At 45.2% G+C, this 22,378-nt stretch overlaps 1 protein-coding gene across 1 annotated transcript in view; it reads right to left on the reverse strand.

Annotated features, from left to right (window-relative positions):
• KIAA1549L (KIAA1549 like) overlaps window positions 1-22,378 on the reverse strand; it is a 74,374-nt gene that overhangs the window by 8,135 nt on the left and 43,861 nt on the right. Inside the window, exons 9-16 of the mRNA XM_075280897.1 lie at window positions 21,660-21,811; window positions 21,184-21,355; window positions 20,411-20,574; window positions 17,690-17,865; window positions 15,292-15,419; window positions 10,411-10,586; window positions 8,599-8,816; window positions 4,189-4,321 (exon numbers count right to left, since the gene is read on the reverse strand). Of these exons, the coding sequence (XP_075136998.1) occupies window positions 4,189-4,321; window positions 8,599-8,816; window positions 10,411-10,586; window positions 15,292-15,419; window positions 17,690-17,865; window positions 20,411-20,574; window positions 21,184-21,355; window positions 21,660-21,811 (1,319 nt within the window). The remainder of the gene's footprint in view (window positions 1-4,188; window positions 4,322-8,598; window positions 8,817-10,410; window positions 10,587-15,291; window positions 15,420-17,689; window positions 17,866-20,410; window positions 20,575-21,183; window positions 21,356-21,659; window positions 21,812-22,378) is intronic.

Genomic DNA, 22,378 nt, shown 5'->3' on the forward strand with positions numbered 1-22,378 from the left:
ATAGATAGATAGATAGATAGATAGATAGATAGGAGATAGATAGATAGATAGATAGATAGATAGATAGATAGATAGATAGGAGATAGATAGATAGATAGATAGATAGATAGTGAAGGATACAGACACCATTTTGATGACATAGCTTTTATACTCTCCATGTAGATGTACACCTGTATAGCCGCAGATCTAATGCAAACATTATACAATGTAGAAGTGTGCACAGGTAGATAAATAACCTGGAGAGATATCTGCATGCTACACAGATCGATGCTGTTTACCGCCTGCGTCTTCATCATATAAATTGTCCAATTTCTGCAGTTCCCGGCTGTCTAAGATTAATAAGCATCAGCCTGACCTAGTTCCTCTGGCAGGTAAAGTGTAAATTGCTGGTGCAGAGCGCAGCAGAGAAGGAACGGAAAATACAATGTTATGGACAATTGGGCAACTACTGTATACATATAAAACCCACAATAATGACAGTCACTAAACGAATCGCCAGCTGCTACGCCACTGCACAAAGTCCATCCTCAAAACCACAGGCAGCACTTATATCAAATGGTCACTAATGTTTCATGTCTCATATAACAGATCATGTGTTTCTGCACCAAAATATCATTTCCTTTATTTAGAAATGTTTCTGTTTTCTGCCTGAAAAACCTCTCTAAATTTCCTGCCACTAGGTGTCTCCTGTTTAGCTGGTTTGCTGTTCACTCCCTGTTACTAGATTCCCTTATTGTGCTCAGATTTCTCTTCTTTTCTGGGTCAGGGATCTTTTTAGCTGCACCATAACCTGTATTAGCATTCCAGTGTCCCTGGATCCCCTATATTATGGTCACTTTGATATTTGACAATTACTCCTGGCAGAATTACAGTAGTAGTAATAATGGACGGGTGCTAACTGCTCTGTATTGTACATAGTCGTCATCCTCTGCACCTAAGAGACAAAAGTAAAATGTGCTGCAGCTGTAATGGGGCAATTAGCAACAAAAAACCTGATAGGAATCAATATATGAAGAATTATACAGTCAGAGAACTTGCAGATATTTCCAACCCACCTTAGAAGACTCTATGTAGATATAACAGTCTATTATGTATGTCTTATATATAGAGGACAGTACAATGCTCTCCAGCTCCCACACAGTATAATACTCTCCAGCTCACACACAGTATAATACTCTCCAGCTCCCTCACAGTATAATTCTCTCCAGCTCCCACACAATATAATACTCTCCAGCTCCCACACAGTATAATGCTCTCCAGCTCCCACACAGTATAATGCTCTCCAGCTTCCACACAGTATAATGCTCCCCAGTTCCCACACAGTATAATGCTCTCCAGCTCCCACACAGTATAATGCTCTCCAGCTCCCACACAGTATAATGCTCTCCAGCTCCCACACAATATAATACTCTCCAGCTCCCACACAGTATAATGCTCTCCAGCTCCCACACAGTATAATGCTCTCCAGCTTCCACACAGTATAATGCTCCCCAGTTCCCACACAGTATAATGCTCTCCAGCTCCCAAACAGTTTAATACTCTACAGCTTCCACACAGTATAATATTCTCCAGCTCCCACACAGTATAATGCTCCCTAGCTCCCACACAGTATAATGCTCTCCAGCTACCACACAGTATAATGCTCCCCAGCTCCCACACAGTGTAATACTCTTCAGCTCCCACACAGCATAATGCTCTCCAGCTCCCACACAGTATAATGCTCTCAAGCTCCCACACAGTATAATGCTCCCCAGCTCCCACACAGTATAATACTCTCCAGCTCCCACACAGTATAATACTCTCCAGCTCCCACACAGTATAATACTCTCCAGCTCCCACACAGTATAATGCTCCTCAGCTCCCACACAGTATAATACTCTCCAGCTCCCACACAGTATAATACTCTCCAGCTCCCACACAGTACAATACTCCCCAGCTCCCACACAGTATAATGCTCCTCAGCTCCCACACAGTATAATACTCTCCAGCTCCCACACAGTATAATGCTCCTCAGCTCCCACACAGTATAATACTCTCCAGCTCCCACACAGTATAATACTCTCCAGCTCCCACACAGTACAATACTCCTCAGCTCCCACACAGTATAATACTCTCCAGCTCCCACACAGTATAATGCTCTCAAGCTCCCACACAGTATAATGCTCCCCAGCGCCCACACAGTATAATACTCTCCAGCTCCCACACAGTACAATACTCCCCAGCTCCCACACAGTACAATACTCCCCAGCTCCCACACAGTATAATACTCTCCAGCTCCCACACAGTATAATGCTCCTCAGCTCCCACACAGTATAATACTCCCCAGCTCCCACACAGTATAATGCTCTCAAGCTCCCACACAGTACAATACTCCCCAGCTCCCACACAGTATAATGCTCCTCAGCTCCCACACAGTATAATGCTCTCAAGCTCCCACACAGTATAATGCTCCCCAGCTCCCACACAGTATAATGCTCCCCAGCTCCCACACAGTATAATGCTCCCCAGCTCCCACACAGTACAATACTCCCCAGCTCCCACACAGTATAATACTCTCCAGCTCCCACACAGTATAATGCTCCTCAGCTCCCACACAGTATAATACTCCCCAGCTCCCACACAGTATAATGCTCTCAAGCTCCCACACAGTACAATACTCCCCAGCTCCCACACAGTATAATGCTCCTCAGCTCCCACACAGTATAATGCTCTCAAGCTCCCACACAGTATAATGCTCCCCAGCTCCCACACAGTATAATGCTCTCCAGCTCCCACACAGTATAATGCTCTCCAGCTCCCACACAGTATAATACTCTCCAGCTCCCACACAATATCATGCTCTCCAGCTCCCACACAGTATAATGCTCCTCAGCTCCCACACAGTATAATACTCTCCAGCTCCCACACAGTATAATGCTCTCCAGCACCCACACAGTATAATGCTCTCCAGCTCCCACACAGTATAATGCTCTCCTTGTTTGTTTTCTGCTCCTTTTGCCCACTCACGCTACATCAGCGCACCGCTAATAAAGCAGTTCAGAACCATTTATTCTTGGTCGCACTGTAATACCATTGTGAGTTTACAGCTCTAAGTGAGAACATTATGTCTCTTTAGTGACCGACATCAAACTCTGTGTGGTCTGGTCCAGCAGTCACTGCCTATAATATGTCTCCTGCTCCTTACTCTCCTACCAGATGTATGATACTGAGAGATACCGGGGAAGGATAAAGGTATGGTGGAAGCAGGATCAGACTACACAATGGTGTATGTAGTCTGTTACCATACTGACACAAAGACACTGTACACAATATGGTTAATAACAGTATTGTTGCAGTTCTATAATGTTGTGAACCCTGTTGTGAGGACTGACGTAATGTTCGCTACTGCACAGTATGGCTTTAATGTCTTCATGTCATCTTATAGGACTCAATTATACAATGTGCGTCACTAATCTAAGGCTACTTCCCCCCTCCCCCACATGCAGGGGAATGAGAACGGCAGTCGTGGTCTTCAGATACCAACGTGTAAATCTCACTCTTGTGGTCCTCAGAGGCTTATCCATGGTGGAGATGATCGATCCACCACCGCCATTGATTTCTGCTTATGGCATAAAATACAGATAATGAAGACATATAATGGTCATGGATGGAGCTGATGGCGCAATAGACAGCCGTAATCCTTATGACGCTAAAGGAGTCTTTATGGGTCCATGTCTTGGACTGCAGGACACTAAGACATGATGAATGTGTGGTTTACTTGAAGGGGTTATCCAGGAATTGGCCTGGGGCAGATGTAACATGTCATATGCCGCGCCTCGGTCCCCAGTAACTCTACATCCCACATGACCTCCAAGACCAACGAGCAGCCTCAGGGGTCAATGGAGTCACTTACATCAATGGTCGCTCATTGGTCACATGGGGCGCATTGTTTCCAGGGGACCGAGCCATGGACAACCCTTCTCACCCTCACCTTCAAAGATCGTTGGCTATCTCAGTTTCAGACTACAGAGTCTATTGGTAGTCTGTAACTATAGAAACACATAGTTTTGCAAATAATCTGCAAATATTTTTAATGAAGACTATCTGCCAGGTTTCTTTGTCACTTAGTTTTCATATTTACACTTTAATAAAACAAATAAAACATTGAATATATTTCCTGGGAATTCTAATTTCTGATATTACACTCACATCATATCCGCTGTTCCGAATTCCACGTCTCGGTCTTTCCCGAGTCACAAGAAGATCCATTTCAGTCTCCCCGGGGCTTGGGCTATTAAGAGACTGTCGACTTCTGTACGGATGGTTCTTCATAGAGGATTGCCTACAAAAATTTTGGTAAATGGTGTCACGATGTACAAATCATACAGATACGCTATATATACAGTGTGAAAAACGTCCAATACAGGAAGGTTTGTGCAGAGAACCATAGGAGTCAACCACAAACATACAACGCTCTCATAAGGTAGAGATACTTGAGCTACATGTAGAGATACATAGATGGTCATTGTGACAATAGAGCAACAAGGGCTTTACTATTGCACCAAAGTTGTAAATGACAACAATCTCATTGCTCCAAAGAGCTCATGTGTATATTGACCAATCCACCAATACATCGGCAACGGAGACAGCCATTGACATGGGGAAAACATTTGATTCAGGTGATCCTAACCTATCTATCTGCAGGGCTGGGGTGATATGCTGGGTCTGGTGACCCTATAACCTATCTATCTGCAGGGCTGGGGTGATATGCTGGGTCTGGTGACAGTAACCTATCTATCTGCAGGACTGGGGTGATATGCTGGTTCTGGTGACAGTAACCTATCTATCTGCAGGGCTGGGGTGATATGCTGGTTCTGGTGACAGTAACCTATCTATCTGCAGGACTGGGGTGATATGCTGGTTCTGGTGACAGTAACCTATCTATCTGCAGGGCTGGGGTGATATGCTGGTTCTGGTGACAGTAACCTATCTATCTGCAGGGCTGGGGTGATATGCTGGTTCTGGTGACAGTAACCTATCTATCTGCAGGGCTGGGGTGATATGCTGGGTCTGGTGACAGTAACCTATCTATCTGCAGGGCTGGGGTGATATGCTGGTTCTGGTGACAGTAACCTATCTATCTGCAGGGCTGGGGTGATATGCTGGTTCTGGTGACAGTAACCTATCTATCTGCAGGGCTGGGGTGATATACTGGTTCTGGTGACAGTAACCTATCTATCTGCAGGGCTGGGGTGATATCCTGGTTCTGGTGACAGTAACCTATCTATCTGCAGGGCTGGGGTGATATGCTGGTTCTGGTGACAGTAACCTATCTATCTGCAGGGCTGGAGTGATATACTGGTTCTGGTGACACTAAGCTATCTATCTGCAGGGCTGGGGTGATATGCTGGTTCTGGTGACAGTAACCTATCTATCTGCAGGGCTGGGGTAGTATGCTGGTTCTGGTGACACTAAGCTATCTATCTGCAGGGTTGGGGTGATATGCTGGTTCTGGTGACAGTAACCTATCTATCTGCAGGGCTGGGGTAGTATGCTGGTTCTGGTGACAGTAACCTATCTATCCGAAGGACTGGGGTGATATGCTGGTTCTGGTGACAGTAACCTATCTATCTGCAGGGCTGGAGTGATATGCTGGTTCTGGTGACAGTAACCTATCTATCTGCAGGACTGGAGTAATATGCTGGTTCTGGTGACAGTAACCTATCTATCTGCAGGACTGGGGTGATATGCTGCTTCTGGTGACAGTAACCTATCTATCCGAAGGGCTGGGGGGATATGCTGGTTCTGGTGACAGTAACCTATCTATCTGCAGGGCTGGAGTGATATGCTGGTTCTGGTGACAGTAACCTATCTATCTGCAGGGCTGGGGTGATATGCTGGATCTGGTGACAGTAACCTATCTATCTGCAGGTCTGGGGTGATATGCTGGTTCTGGTGACAGTAACCTATCTATCTGCAGGGCTTGGGTGATATGCTGGTTCTGGTGACAGTAACCTATCTATCTGCAGGGCTGGGGTGATATGCTGGTTCTGGTGACAGTAACCTATCTATCTGCAGGGCTGGGGTGATATGCTGGTTCTGGTGGCAGTAACCTACCTATCTGCAGGGCTGGGGTGATATGCTGGGTCTGGTGACAGTAACCTATCTATCTACAGGACTGGGTGATATGCTCGGTCTGGTGACAGTAACCTATCTATCTGCAGGGCTGGGGTGATATGCTGGGTCTGGTGACAGTAACCTATCTGTCTGCAGGGCTGGGGTGATATGCTGGGTCTGGTGACAGTAACTTATCTATCTGCAGGGCTGGGGTGATATGCTGGGTCTGGTGACAGTAACTTATCTATCTGCAGGGCTGGGGTGATATGCTGGTTCTGGTGACAGTAACCTATCTATCTGCAGGACTGGGGTGATATGCTGGTTCTGGTGACAGTAACCTATCTATCTGCAGGGCTGGGGTGATATGCTGGTTCTGGTGACAGTAACCTATCTATCTGGATCCATAAAATCAAGAAGAAAGATTTACTTTACACTAGTATGTATATTACATTTGCTGCACATAGCTACGTCCATGTATACAGTAGTCTATAATGTATTGATTCTGTAAGTGATCTCTTTTCCGTCTTATATAATCAGGTTCTTCTATGATCCAGCTGTGCATTATGCTTTTAAATAATCTCAATGCAGTGTCTGAACAGCGCCCCATTGTTGCCTCCCTATGTGAGTATGTTAATTCCTATTGACAGGTTACTTAGCTATATTTCACTGTACATTGGCAGCTATGTAGCCCCGGACAGCTGCCTGCCTTTAGTCAAAGAAACTGAAATCTAGACAATGGAAAAAGCTAAAGTAGAAGGAAACAAGAAAGAAGAGAATCCATTAGTGTGAGGCTCATGTGTTCAGCTTACAATAAAGCTATTGTTCCACCTATGGAATTTACTTTACAGTTATAATGTATGTTAAATTTTACATCTTAGGCGGAAAAAAATCATAAAATAACATGTAGACACCTGATGGAGATTTTGCTGATTTGACTCACTTTTTATTTTTCTATTATGAAGTTGTATTTTCCACATATAAGCCAATGGTGGCAGAATTGTTGGTATATAGAAGGTATGTCAATTCTCATGCTCTTTGCATCCTCCAATAGCCACTGCTTCACTATTTTTGGTGCAGTTGGAATTTTTTCTCTAGACCCTTCCATTCCTGAGCAATCGCTAATACTAGTTTCAGCACCCAACATGCTAGATACGCTCCCTACTGCCAGGTGGGCGGTCCCTGTCTGCCCCGCCCTCCTATCAGTAGGGATCCTAATCAGGTGCTGAAACTATCTGCACTGATTGCTCAGGAATGGTAGGGGCTAGAGAAAAAATTCCAACTGTTCCGGAATCAGTGCAGCAGCATCTATTCAATGATCCAAAGAACTGAAGTGGTGAAAGTTCTTCTTTAATCTAAGCAAATAAAATTCATCCATCTTCCATTTTTTTCCTTTCAAACTTTTTTTACTGCCCTAGTGAGCCCAATATCGTCCTATGAATAAGATATTACTTGCATAATAAATCTTTCTCTCATTCCAAAGGCTTTGATGTAAGCTGACTGATAACACGGGTAATACACCGCTATTTAACAGTCCCCTGTGCTCATCGCTGACCTAATTGCAAACGATCGAAAAATTGAAGCCGCGCAATCTCCGACACTGTCTGTAGGAGGCTCCTCATTAGCCCAGATACACCGTGTGCACCACTAACTGGGCTTTATGTAAGATTCTGATCATGTGCTATAAAGGTCTATAGAAACAAGAGTTACAATGCACCATCTCCAACACACATCATCATTCGCCTTTGGCTACGACACCGTGCGAGGCCTCTTCACCATTCCCTTCCCGGTCGCTCCTATTTTTTTACCCATTGTGCTCGTACCGGGTGATTTACACATTTTAATAGCCTCTCATTAGCTTCTATAGTCATCGCAGAGCCGCAGTGGGCGAATAATACAATTCCATCTGGAGTAGAAGTATCCTGCCAATTCATTACACATCCTGTTCTGCCGCTGCCGCTAATTCTTAGTCATCGGTCAACCCAGACTAAATAGCATTTAACTCATTTTATAGGCCGTGAGATATTTAATAGATACTGGTGCGGAGATGATTTGTTTCCATGTAGAAGAGGAATATTGGTACAAACGTGCGTTGCATTGATAGGGTTTTTAGTTGCTAAAAATACATATTCTCCTCAATGCTCTATAGCCATAGTTGTCTGCTGTCCTAAATTTGTTGCGGCCAACCCAAATTTTCAGCAACAGATAAGACCGATGTGTAGACCCTACAGAGATCGCTGGACCCAGACCAGAGCCGTGGCCAAGGTTTGTGCGCCATATCACCATGAGGTCGGAGCAGCAAAACACTACAAGTGCGCAAGAGCAAGGAGGCTACACTGTGAGAAACAAAACGTTGCACTCAAAAACATGCAACTTGTTACATTTGAAATTCTGACAAAAGCTGAGCCCCTCCAGAAATTACCCAGGTAAACCTATGCACCAGCTTTGCAACCTTCGGTTTATACTGCACATTATTATATCAGCCATGTACCGTCAACTATTTACCTATTCTTAGGCTCCGCAAATGGAGACGAGGTATCTGTCCCAGCATCCAGCACGTTGTCGATCTCCATCTGAGTTTTGGCATAGATCTTCCTCTTCCTGTCATTGAGTGACTTGCTTTCCAAGGGAGGGAAGTCATAGTAGCCCTTCCTCTTCGCTTTCAGGCGCAGTTTGTTGCGATAGTGTTCTATGTCCGATTTCTGCTTAAGTGCTTTATTAACCTGGAGGGGGGGAAGTAAATTTAAGAAGATTGTCCATGTATTGGATGAATATTCCTATTTTAAGTACAAGCGGCAAATTGTCACAGCCAATTGCCAAAATGGGAGTGAATTGTCCCCAGTTTCCTTCCACCAAAATCTTTAAGTGGCCACCACTCCATTCAAGAACTATGGCACTGACTACGATAGTAGAGAACTGGACTCAACTCTCTCAAGTCTTATAGATGGCATGGGGCATGCTTGACTGTAACGTCATTCAACTACCCCTGGCCATGTTCCTGTGCCTTGGAAAATGGAAGACCTGGCAACTCCATGGTGGCAATCAGTGGAGGTCCCAATGGGTGAACCCTCAACGATCTTATAATATCATCTATCCAGTGGATAGGTAATGACTTAATGACCAAAATCCTCCACCAACCACTCGCCTTCCTCGACATTAGTCATGCTTTTCATGACCCTACCATTGCAGAAGGGACCACCACATGGTCTGGCCCTGTATTTACAAGTTCAAGCCCTTTCCTGAAGGTTAGAAAGACCTGATAGTGATATAAAATCTGTTATAGTATATTTCTAAGTGGTAAGAATACACATTCACTCTCCTCGCCTTACACGACAGCGTTAGAAGGAAACATCTGCCGCACATTGTGGAAGGAGCTATTTCTGGGATTACGCCACTAATTAGAGAGTCAGGCAATGCGGGCGTGCAGCTTGTTTGTTGGGTAGACAAAGACAATATACAGTATAGGCAGGAAGCAAACAAGGCGGCAAACTGTATGAGCTGTAGTGATGAACAATAACTGTGTGTGATGGATTGCCGGGGTAAGGGCTCGTGCACCTAGATTCTGACTCTGTCCAGTCAGGTGCAAGGAGATCCAACACTCAAAAACTTCTTTAAAACCCTACTTCAACTGTTTCACACGTAATAGAGCTCTATCTCCAAAATATAGTGCTATATTAAGCAACATGGCAAGTTGTAAAGTTGCCGATGGACCATAACTAGCATTGGGTTGATGGCAATATGGCAGAACCCACAAAGGCCAACTTGCCACTGTCCCTGGACTATTCCCTACTGTGAGGTGTCTGATCATCAGGTGGGCCAGCGGTGAGACCCTGACAGTCACATCCCTCGGGCCCTATCTACCACGAGAAGATGGATCCAATGTTCCCCCATTTCAATGGAGTAACATTTTCACATCCATATGGTTCCACCATCCAAAGTCTATGGTGCGGGCAAAGATTGGAGAGCATTGTCCATGACTATGACATTCCCATATAAATCTGCACTGATCTTGTATGGGTCCCAATGGTAAGACCCTCAAAAATCAGACCCTTATAGCCTATCCTGTGGATATCGCAGTTATTACGAGACAACCCCTTTAAGGCCACCTGCTGATTGGGAATATACCATTAGATTATGGTTAGAGTATGCTAACCATGGAGGCAGCCCTTACATTAGACAGTGTCGGACGCTCTAGGGACACCCCCTGACTGGTAACACCCAATTTATTAAGATATTTCCAGGAGGAATGACTGAGTTACGGCACAACACAAAGGAAAGGATTGTTATTTCATGGAGAATATCGTAAGTCCGTCTTACCTCTCCATTAATGATTGACATCTCCTGATTTCGTTCCGATATGGTAAGAGCGGGTGGTATAGGCACAGGTTTGATTGCAATAAGTTGCACTGAGCCCGAAGAAGAGTCAAAGGGGTCGGATATCATCTTGTTTTTGTCAAAGTGAATGTTGCCGTCCTCTTCATCACTTATCGGCACTAGGGAACAAAGACTCTACATTAGTTATTACTAGTTCCCCCATCTCACCCGGATGTACTATCTATAACCAGGAGGGGCGCAAAGACAGAATCTCAGCCCGGACCCTGCAAGACCCATCACCCTCCGATCTCCTACTGCAAAGAAAATGCTTAAAATATCTGAAGAAGAAAGAAGCTAACGTTTAAGAAAGAGGTGTATGGTTAAAGGTAATGTTATATTTAGAGGGTCACTGTAGGTGCCCATGTGAGTATTTTTAATAGGCAGAGAAGAAAGATCAGGACACAATAGAGCACAGCGGTGGAACGATGCGGGCAAGGCCAACTCCATCCTCAGTCCGCAGGTTCTCAGCAAAGGTCATAGCAATTTAAGAACTGGAATTCTATTGGTACGCCCCTCCGTTACTTACAGAGGGGATGTCTAAGTCATCGGTCTATTCACTGTCCTAAAAGTAACAAAACCTGAAGACAGAAATAAAAGCTGCAACATTAAAAGGAGTCTATCAGGTCCAAAATGCATCCCAAACCAATAATAGCGTCGTGGAGGGGCCTTCAATAGGAGCAAAAACATCCCCTTGTGGGCATAAACTGAGTATGCAAGGCTGAGATAATTACATTTTATGGATATGCAAATTAGCCTGCAAGTGCATTTGGGGCGGGGCCTGGTTTGGAAATGTATAGATAGATGAAAGTGCTTTGGCTCCTCTCTGCAATTATAGCCCAAATCTGCCCCGTTACCTGTGAATGGAATGATAGCATATGCACATGGCTGTATGCAGATCTTGTAACTAAGGCCCCGCCCCCAGTGTACTTGCAAGCTGATTTGCAAACCCATACCAACATGATTATTACCACATTGCTATATTGGTTTTTGGCCACAAAGGTACATTTCTGCCCTACATGGCATTATATATTAGGTTAGATGTCAGTTCAATGTATATCAGCTCTTAAGCTCCCTCTTGTGGTGACTTTAGGCAGTCAAAATTTCTATTTCTGCGTCAGGGATTTTTTTAGCTGGATTTCCTATATTATAGTCACTTGGGTTTTTCTTTTTATTTGTTTGGTATTTTACAGTTACTCCTGGCAGTAATACATGGCAATGATAGACATTTCTAATGGGCTTTTCTCACTGAGACTCGAAGCACAAGGAGCTTTATTGAGGAGGGGATTTAGTGGCTGCAATCCAGGCGCCTATCTCCAACATCTACAAGGGGCAGATGCTTGTTGGAGGAGCCAATAGGTAAATAGGGGGAGTCAATTTACCTATCAGTATATTTTTGGTATGTAGGAGGAAACTGAAAAATTCTGACAAAATGTCTTTAATACTAGAAAGTCCACACTGGATGAATAAATGATAGTCTCATGGTCTGCCGGGCACATCAATGATTAAAGATGCAGCAGGCAGCGGGTGTAATATACTTCTTATGTAGGTCAATGGTGGATTGACTGTATAAATATACACATGTGGCAAACCTGGAAGTATATTCATACCCAATGTGTAGAAGGGCTGGTGAGGCCATTACTTCTGTCAGCGAGCCAGTGCAGACTCCCTGCTCTCCTGGATTTGTCAGGTCGTGATTATTTACTGCCATTGTTAAAGGCCAAGTCATTCCTAGAAACTCCGACCGTAATTTCTCACTAACCTTGACAGCCTAAAGCAGGTTATAGCTCATAATCTGCGCCGCTTCACAGCCAATAAACCCGGCACAATTGCTTCCAACAGACTGATAAAATCTTAGCTACGGCAGTCCAGAAGCGAAGATACCTCCCAATCCAATGTAATGTCATCCTTTCCTTCTTTGTTGTCTCCTCATTCAGGGGCCTTGGGTTTCAACATATGGTGGAGCCATTCAGAAGGCAATGGGAGGCCACACCAAGGATTGATGGGGTTTAGGGTTCTCTCTTGTTCATTCATTTGCTCCTCACCTTTGCCCCTACAAAGTCATTGCGATCAATTCTTTTGATGCAACCTTCTTCTATCTACTCTTAAGAGGACCAACCTGGGACGCAGGTCTCGTCGGGGAATATGGTTGGTGGAAATTGGCAGGTCACATGACTCTAAGTGACCCTGTCGGGGGTCTGAATTTATTTAGGGGTCTGATTTCATTTGGTGGTCTGTTGGGATGTCTAGATCAATTTATATTTTAATAAAATCAAATCATCAGAAGTCGTCATATTGGTCTGGGTTAGATGGAGAAGAAAATGTCATTGGATTTAACAGTACCATAAGGACTTCCACCTCTGCTGCTAGTCCCACCTCCATTGTAAGCTCTGCCTATGAGGCTAGTTCTGCCTCAGACCCCATAGCCCTGTAGATTTTTTTGGAGAACACATTCCTCAGTATCTCTCAGTCATAGGGAAGTCCTAATGGGAGAGGTAGTTTGCAATTGCAAGCTGCCGTTGCCTCCAGATGTGTTTAGCACATACACGTATGGGTTGAGATGTTAGACCTTGGACTTCAAAATGACATCAGATAGGATATGAAGGATATGATGTTGAGTTGTGGCTTTGGAACAGTCATCCATTGAGTTACAAGTGTGTATGGACCAGGAAACCTTTCTGTGATCAACAGCAGACGTTCAACCGGGATCAACTTCTCCATGGACTGTAGTAGTTAGACAATAGAGGGGGCGATATGTTCAATGACTTAACGTTGATGCATCACTGCTGTCATGTCAGGCTGTGTGTATAACTTGGCCTACATACAGTATCTGCACTGGCCACCATATGTCAGAGGTTACTGCGTGAGCATAGTGCATATGGAGTAAAATATTAAGCCCCCCATATTAGTGGCCGCAGGCACCCAGAAGTTTATTATCCAATTGTATACCAATGCTGGGAAACTGGAACCACCGGACCGCACAAAGCTGATGGAGATGGCCTTAGCCATGTATTAACCACCTCTCCCACAAAATACACTCATCACTTACCCATGAGATAGGTTATGTATGATTGCTGGGGGTCTACTACTTGGACTGCCACCAATGACTACAACAGGGGTCCCAAGACTCCACTTCAGAAGAGTTTCAATGGTGGTCAATGGTGCTACTCCATTCAAAGACTATGGGACTGACGGAAGACAAGCTCCATAGACACTGAATGAAGAGGCAGGATATGTGACCACTGTATCATTCCCGCCCCACCGGAATGGGTGGCTCAGGTCCTCCATGTTATTGATCATGGGGGCCCCAGCGGTTGGGCTCCGGGATACATTGATTACCTATCTGGTAGGCAGGAGATGAATGTTTTCTGTGGGACAACCCCATAAGAATTAGGAAACTTTTTAATGTTAGTGACAGGAGATCAGTACACGGAAGATCTTACCAATTTTTTTGTTTCTTTTTTGTTTTGGAAAACCTAAATATTAAAAAAAAAAATATAATAAAAAAAAACATACAACTAAAAATTGTCTAGAAAACGCAACATACAGGGGTGCAAAATTGTAACGCTATACTCATCCCCTACCTCATCCATTATATTGATTAGTATTAGTTATCTAGGTTTATGGCTTCCGGTGGCAAGAATGGTTTCATCCAGTGACCGCAGGCAGAGGTCCTGGTAATGAATGGGTACTAGAGTGGTATAGAGGTGGCCGTGCCCGTGTGGCTCTCTCCATTCACCTCTATGAGAGTAAATATACACAGCCACCTCTCTATTCACAGGGCATGGCCACCTGTATTCATAAGAAAAAATGGCTGCCTTCATCACAAAAGGGCGCCACATGTTTCTACAGGTTATATGTGGTATTGCAGCTTAGGGGTATTCACTTCAATACCAGCTGACTAGGGTTGAGAGATCGGGATCGGAAAAGATCGGATCCCGATCTTTTTCCGCGGGATTGAGGTCGGAGGTTATTTCCCACAATGCTTGGCTACTGGCCAATCATTGTTAGCTTTTCCCCAAGCATTGTGGGAAATAACCTCCGACCTCGATCCCGCGGGAAAAGATCAGAATCCGATGTTTTCCTATCCCGATCACTCAACCCTACAGATGAGCTGACTTTAAGAAGCCATAGGGGAACTCTTATCATACATTGTATACCGGTTTCTGACATGAAATTTATAATCCAAGTTGCACATTTTGGCACACGCCCATTTGCAACCCAAATTTTCAATTTGGAGTGCAAATTTGACTTTTGGCAAATTTGCACCCCACAGAGGAAAAGCCAGGGCTTAATGGGAGCGGGTGTAATCTTCTACGGCCCCATAGACTCACTATAATCTATGGCAGGCGCTAGCCTCGATATTTTAAGATTCCGTCAGGCGTAGAAGAAGGGACGCGCCTACTACTTAATCTTGATAAATCTCCGCCCGTGTCTTTCTATTCCCGTACAATCCCTTTAAATCAGTTCAAGAAAGAAAAAAAAAAAATCGCATAAAATTTAATGATCCTATTAGGATTTGCGCTGCGTAAAATTTTATAGACTCTCTAACTCCGCAAAACGCAGCGGAGGGGAATGTGTAACTATTTGTGTGCCAGACTCCTGCGAGACAAAGGAACACGTGGAAAATTCCGCAAGCAGATACAAGATGAAAAAAACTGCTAAAAATGAGAATAAAACACTCCGATATGAGATGGGTGATGTATAATATAGGCAGAGGCGTAATAATGCAGCTATAATGTGAGTAGCGTGTGAGTATGGCGTATGCGCTGTGCAGCAGATGATGTAGCGCCGGCTGCAGAGCTATTAGCAGGGCGCCCTCCTCACCGTTCCGCTTGCAAGCTTCATCCTTTGTCACTCTGTGCTGAGCCATTACTTTCTGCGGAGTGCTCCTGTCTGAACTGGCCTCCTCTGATTCGTTGCTGATGACGGAACCATTTTCGCAAGGCGACCGGCTACGGGTTACCATAGCAACAGAGACAAGTGTTAGGCATCAGTTCTGAAACTCGCACAATGAAAATGTCAAGAGCTTTTGGGAGACGTGGGGGTTTCGCCAATTGTACTGGGTGTTTACTATTGAAGAGTTTTCCTTTTCAGGGATGTAGCAGAGCTGGGTTGGTCCACATTGCAAGGATGAGTTTGTCACTCGGAACGTGACGGGCCTCAAAAATGTCTGACAGTAAGGCTCCATTCACACAGAGTAACGTTGGCGTTTTTTGTGCTTATTTTGGTGGTTATTTTGGCACACAGCGCCGCGTAACACCGCGTTAACGCCGCGTATATGCCGCGTTTGCGCCGTTCAACGCGACCGCAAAATAGCGCGGCGCTATGTGCCAAAATAACCACAAAATAAGCACAAAAAACGCCAGCGTTACTCAGTTTGTCCCTCGTGGCGGAGCTTTACAGTCAAATTGCCAATTCAGCTCTGCTACATATACATATACGTTCACCTGACCTCGATACGGAATCACTACCTATCCATAGTGTCCGATCCAGGGGCAATAGGGGGTGCAGAGGTAGCAGTCACTACCGGGCCCTGGGCCTTGAGGGGCCCTGAAGACCATCTACTAGGGATGAGCCGATCTTGAGATTTCAGAATCGATTTTAAAATCCGATTTACGATCATTTTCCAGCCGTGAAATTTCCTCAATCGCCAATCGGGATCCGATCTTTCCCGATCCCAATCGCTCAACCCTACTCAATGCTTCTCTATGGGAAACGTCATTTTTAGGGTTGAGCCGATCTTGAGATTTCAAAATCCGATTTCCGATCATTTTCCAGCCAATCGCGATCGTGAAATTTGCTCGATCGCCGATCGGGATCCGATCTTTTCCGAACCCGATCGCTCAACCCTAACCACTACCACATAAAATACCCCACTAATCTAAATGAACACAAGGCAGGTAGGGGCCCCATGACAGATCTTGGATTGGGGCCCTGGAGCGTCAGCTAATCACTAGGACCCCAAATGACCATAAAATGGAGTCGTGTGAACAGAGCAGTAAGAGGCCTGCGTGACCACCATCTTATTTACTTTTAGGCTAGGGCTACACGGCGACTTTGGCCGCGACTCCTTCACCAAAGTCGCAATTACCGAACCCTCAAGCGCTCGATGTGACTCCATACACTTACATTGATGAAGGAGTCGCACAACAACATGGTGATCATTGGTCACCACCAAAGTCGCCATGTAACCCTAGTCTTAGGGCTAGTTCACACGGGGACATGGATGCTGATTTTGACAGCAGATTTTGCGGCCAAATCAGCGTCCATACAATGTCCACACTATGTGAATTGCTCCCGCTGCGACCATCGCGGTCGCGGCTTTCACCTCCGCTGTCGGCTCAAATGAATGAGCCGACATGGAGGGCGCTGCGGCTGGGCGGAAGCCGCGGCTCATCGCGAGCGGCTTCCGCCCGAAAGATAGGTCATGTCGCTTCTTTTTCTGCTAGCGAGCTAGCAGAAAAAAAAAGCGAGCAGTTCACATAGGGATACATTGTATGGACGCTGATTTGGCTGCGAAATCCGCTGTCAAAATCAGCGTCCATGTCCCCGTGTGAACTAGCCCTTATGGAGATGACAGACATTACAGAGATATTTTGGTTATTTGGGGCAGATTCATTAAACTCTCGCTCTCCATTGCCTGTAGCAACCAACCACAGCGTGGCTTTCATTTTCCAAAGGCAGAATACAAAGTGAAAGCTGCGCTGTGGTTGGTTGATAAAGGTACACCACACAGAGCTCTGCACAGTAACATACGTGACGTGTTGGACACCCGTGTGCAGCACTACTCTGCTCACATAGGGGACTCCCATCCAATCATTTTGGGGTCCCAGTGACCCCCCCAGGGATAACATATGTGTCGCCTGTCCTGTGAACGTAACAGATGAACTATAAACCCATGTGCGCCAATAGATAGGAGCTAATATGGCGCATCTTTGGCGCAAGGCCCTTTCTTGCACCAAATTTTGCCCCCAATATATTTAATTCTAAGTTATATCTGTTTCTGGGAAAGCTGGGTGACAATGGATACAATTGCGACATTCACAGGGGTCCTCTTAGGCAAGTCAAATACATCTATGGGATTAGCTGTCAATCTGGATGGTCACCCATCTTTGCTAGAAACAGATATAACTCAACAACTGTAATGGCGACCGAGATCCTTAAGAGAAGGCGCGTACACGGTCAGGATAGTACTCTGATATTTGGGGGGGGGGGATCACACCTCTTTCTATTATCTGAAGACTTGAGCATCTTCTCCGTGCTGCCGTCCTTTGTGCTGTCTCTTTCTTGGGACAGGTTGAGAGATGGCACGACGGTCTCTTGGGTAACCGGGAGCATCTCCTCGTCGCCTCCTTGCTGTCCGAGGTGCTGCTTCGCGTAGTCGAAACCCTGAACCGGCTGTAAAAAGGAAACGTGACATTTCTGATCTCTGCAATAGCTAAACGCGATGACATCATTGTGATTTCCCTTGGGATGGGGATGAGAATGGCTGAGAGCCAAAGGGGGCGCTACGTCTAAATGTCAGCCATGAGCAGGCAAGTTTATAATGATAGCGTCAGCTCGGGGGTGGGGAAGGGAGATCCGACATGAGCTAACTAACCCCTCGTGGACCACACAAAGCCGTCCGATAATATGCTTAGACATGTAGTCCTACACAGAGTCTCCGGTTTGGCAGCCTGAACAAATGGGGAACTTTTTGTTACTCCAAAAATTGTCTCTATGGAAGAGCTTTAGGGATGAAAGTGGTCAGGATCAAGGTTGGACAGAGAGACAATCAAGGCAGCTGCAATGGGGCCTATAGAGGAACGGGGCTCCTGTCCATGCCCATGAGCATGGATGGCTATATGAACAGATTTTAGAGCAACAAGTCTGCGCAAATTGGGTAAGTGTAACAAAAGCACGATGTTGCTCCATTACTGCCACTCTGGTGGAGACAGTCCTACCTTGAGGTTGGAATGGTGACGCAGAGGTCTACCAAAAAGTATAAAAGACCTGACTACGTATATCTGGGAGAGTGAATGCGGATAAGCTGCAATACCAGGCACAGCCCATGGACAAGAGGGGGGGACACACATTTCTTAAAAATTCTGGTTATAAAAATAACTATTTCCTTCTCCACTTATTTACATAGAGGTCTATGGAGAGGTGGAGAATGCTAGAAAAAACACACAAATAATTGCAGCGGCTCCACTCTGCTACACTGTGACACTGCTGTATGCCTCCTTCTCCCCACTCCATATACAGTACTTCTGTGCAAGATGAACACTTGTACAAGAAATTCTGTAATATATCTTATTAAAGAAACAACTTTCTTTCTCCATTTACCAAGCTGTGTTACTTTTTACATGGAAGTCTATGGAGAGGGGAAGGAGGGGAGGAAACGACAGAAAAATAACGGCAGCTGCTCAGTTCTGCTACAGTGAGAATCAAGTGCTGAATCAAGATAAGACTCCACCACTGCAAGGAATGAGGCAACAAATCAAAGAACAGCCTCCTCCCCCTCCCCTCTCCATAGACATCATAAATTTCTTTAAGAAGATATATTACAAAGCTTCTTCTATTCATTTCTTAACACTAGGTCCACTTTAAGACCCGGTCTCATGAAATTAACATTTCTTATCAAGATAGATCAAATCCAATTCTATATCTGCACCTCGCCGCGATTTCGGAAGCCGACATTTGGAAACACATCAAGCTATTTTGGCAGTGACAGTCAATAAACCCACAATAACATTCTGTCTGTCAATTTACATGCCATTAATAATCTCTGCCGATCTGTAAACAAGCGACGGTAGAAAAAAAAATGAACTTGAGGAGAAGGAAGCGGCGGCCGTGCCAAATCCGAGATCTGAATGTGTTATGAAAATGAATTGCTGGATGTCGTAATAGAATCTTGAAATCAATATCACAAGCATAATGTAAAAGCAGAAAGCACTGGCTGTACGGAGCGAAGTAACCAAACATGATCAGACAACAGATGGGCGCCCCAAGGAAAGAAGACGCTTCTTTGTTTCAATTACATTCCGCAGAATTGACCGATACTTCATATTAATAACCGTATAGTAAAGGAGTATATAACCCCCAGGGAGTCGTATGCAGAATGTACACCCCAGTGTCAAGATGGGCTCACCAGAAGGAGCGTTCCGTGGGGGTCTAAACAAAAAAGTGGCAGGTCCTGGCTTAAGGATTTACAAAAATTGTTGTTCAAAAGCAGGGACTAGGGTAAAATGAAAAGAAACCCCTCTTTGATCCGATGTTGCTCCATTACTGCCACTCTGGTGCTCCCTGCCAGTCTCTACTAACCTCCGGCTGTGATAATGTGCCATTCACACACACACATGTGACTACGACTAATCACTGGCCTCAATGGCGATGCCGGCAAGCTCGGCCCATGGCTGCTCAGGTCAATATAAGGCTGCAGTGGTCACATAACCTCGATGCATGAACTATACTGAGACCAGTAGGGACCACCGGAGTGGCAGTGCTGGAGCAACGGGGATTACGGTGGTAAGTATAGAGTGCAATTTTTTGTAAATTTTCTTTAATTGCATCAGAATTTTTGTTGCTACTGTTGTTCAATAAGATCCAATAGGTTATCTATAAGACGTAGATCTATGGGACAAGTCACTGGCTCAATGTCAGCTCCAACTGGGGTTGTCTTCTGCTGGACTTTTGAGAGTCCATTAGTCTAACCCTACAACCAAACGTCCATGCAAGCCACAATCATGGATCACTTCCTACATCTGAAATTTACACTTTAACACTGGACTAGACACAAGTCTACCGCTTCTATATTAGTCTTAGAATTACTGGTGACAATCTTTAACACTTGAGATACTTTATGAGACTTCAGTGACCCACATCCAACGCTGGACTGGCCCACCAGAGTAGCAGAGGACCTTTTAGGGAGCCCAGATTCTAACATGATCATAGAGCAGCGTACCTTGGTCCTGGGAGGGAGGTTGCCCATGTTGTCTGTCTTGAAGTCACTTTTGTTCTTTCGGCAGAGGACAGCGGTGATGATGATGATGATGACGGTGACCACGGCTATGGGAGCCAAAACTGCCGCGATTATCCAGAGATTGTTTGGTGGCTTTTGCACGACAGCTAAGTGATGCGAGAGAAGAAGACGCTCAGAATCAGAGGTCAGGGGTCAAGGAAGAAGACTTTAAGGTAACCTCTCCCAAACTAAATATAGAAGGCAGATTTTAGAGGTGTAACCTGAGGGGGTCGGGCCCAGGAGCCTTAGGGGGGGTCTATAAGGTGTCTCGTCTCAGGTACTATAAACAATACACTATGGGTGGATTATACTGACCTCAAAGTCACAGCTATTGAAAAAACTCAAATAGGAATATTAATATTTCTGCGTCCTTAGAGACTATTTAGTATTGGGCGACGTTCACATCTACGTCAACGCCTGTCTGAAACTGCGGAGTACAAAGTCATATTAGCGAGAATAATCGGATCCCAGACAGACCCCCATAGCAGTCAATACGAGCCCACGGGATACGATATTGTCCATTTTTAGTGTTTAGTCCGCTCTTCTGGTTCTAGGATGGACCGTAAGGCTCAGACAACGCAGATGTGAACACAGCCCTAACTAGACACTTGTAGCGTCTAACTGACTCCATTGGACTAACGTGAGAGATGAATAATATATATTATATACATCTAAATCTTCGTTGTCAGACTGGACCTGAATATTAATTTGCTTACAATTTGCTTGCACTTTCACAATATATCCCAGGGTCAGGGCCATGAACTGAGGGTCGATGGTACTCAGTTGTTTAGCAGCAACTGTGCCCAGTATCGGCTGGCCGTCCTTCAAAGCGTAGTACGTCAGTTCGGCCAGGTTGTTTGGACCGTCCAGACGTTGCATCTTCACCATCTGTATAACAAGTGATATAGGTCATGTAAGCAGTGGTACATATGGTGGACAACCAAATACTGAAGATATTAAGGGGATGCAGGAGGCTACAAATAAGGGTCCGTCTCCCCCAGATGCTACTTTTGTCTATGGGTTGTATCTGGTACGGCAGCCCTATACACTTGAATGGGGTTGAGCTGCAATACCAGATAAAGCCTACAGACAAGGGTGGCGCTGTTTCTGGGTAGAGGAAAACAGATCCTTTTTGCAAACCTTTGTATGTGAATGACTCGATGACACTTGTTTGGTTTATGCGCAGACTCGCCTGGACGGTGTAGCTTCCTACAGTGGTCGCCCTTCTGAATCTTCTAGACTGTTGACTAGAGATCTGAAAGAGATTGGCCAGTCTCTCCTCCATCTGCTGCGCAAAGCTTTGGTTGTTGGGTCCCAATAACTGGCTATCGACCCCTTGGATCACTGCGGAATAAGGAAGCGGTTTGTCAGTATCCGGTAGATTCCAGGTCTGTTGTATATTTTTATTATAATTTTGATACATTTTGGTTCCAATTCTAATCAAGTCATCTACAATATATTTGATACATTTGCTCGTCTTCCCTCATCTCTTCTTCGCCTCCACATGGCTCTCTCTTGGTCTCCTGGATGATGTCATACGCGCGGGATCACGCTTATGATGTCATGATGTCAACCGAGAGGCCGATAGAGATCACCAGATGCCGTTTGGAGGACCAACAGGGGTGAGGGAAGGCGAGTACAAATTCTTGCTATTTTTGCCCTCCCTGGGCCATCACCTAATATACTCTGAGGTCTGAAGGGACCCCACAATATAATCATTTCCCTTCCGGATCCAAGATGTAACGAATCCTCCGAGGTTCCCCCGTCTCTAGTGCCCAGGTGTCCTACAACAGTACAATGCCGAAAATACCGCTGGTCACATAAAAAAGCCCTACGAGACCTAAAGGAGTTACACAAAAACAGCAGAGTGTATCCAGAGTCCAAAGGTACAAGTTAACCTCTCGCTAGCCG

The sequence above is a fragment of the Leptodactylus fuscus genome, chromosome 7 (assembly GCF_031893055.1).
Source record: "Leptodactylus fuscus isolate aLepFus1 chromosome 7, aLepFus1.hap2, whole genome shotgun sequence".
Classification (NCBI taxonomy): domain Eukaryota; kingdom Metazoa; phylum Chordata; class Amphibia; order Anura; family Leptodactylidae; genus Leptodactylus; species Leptodactylus fuscus.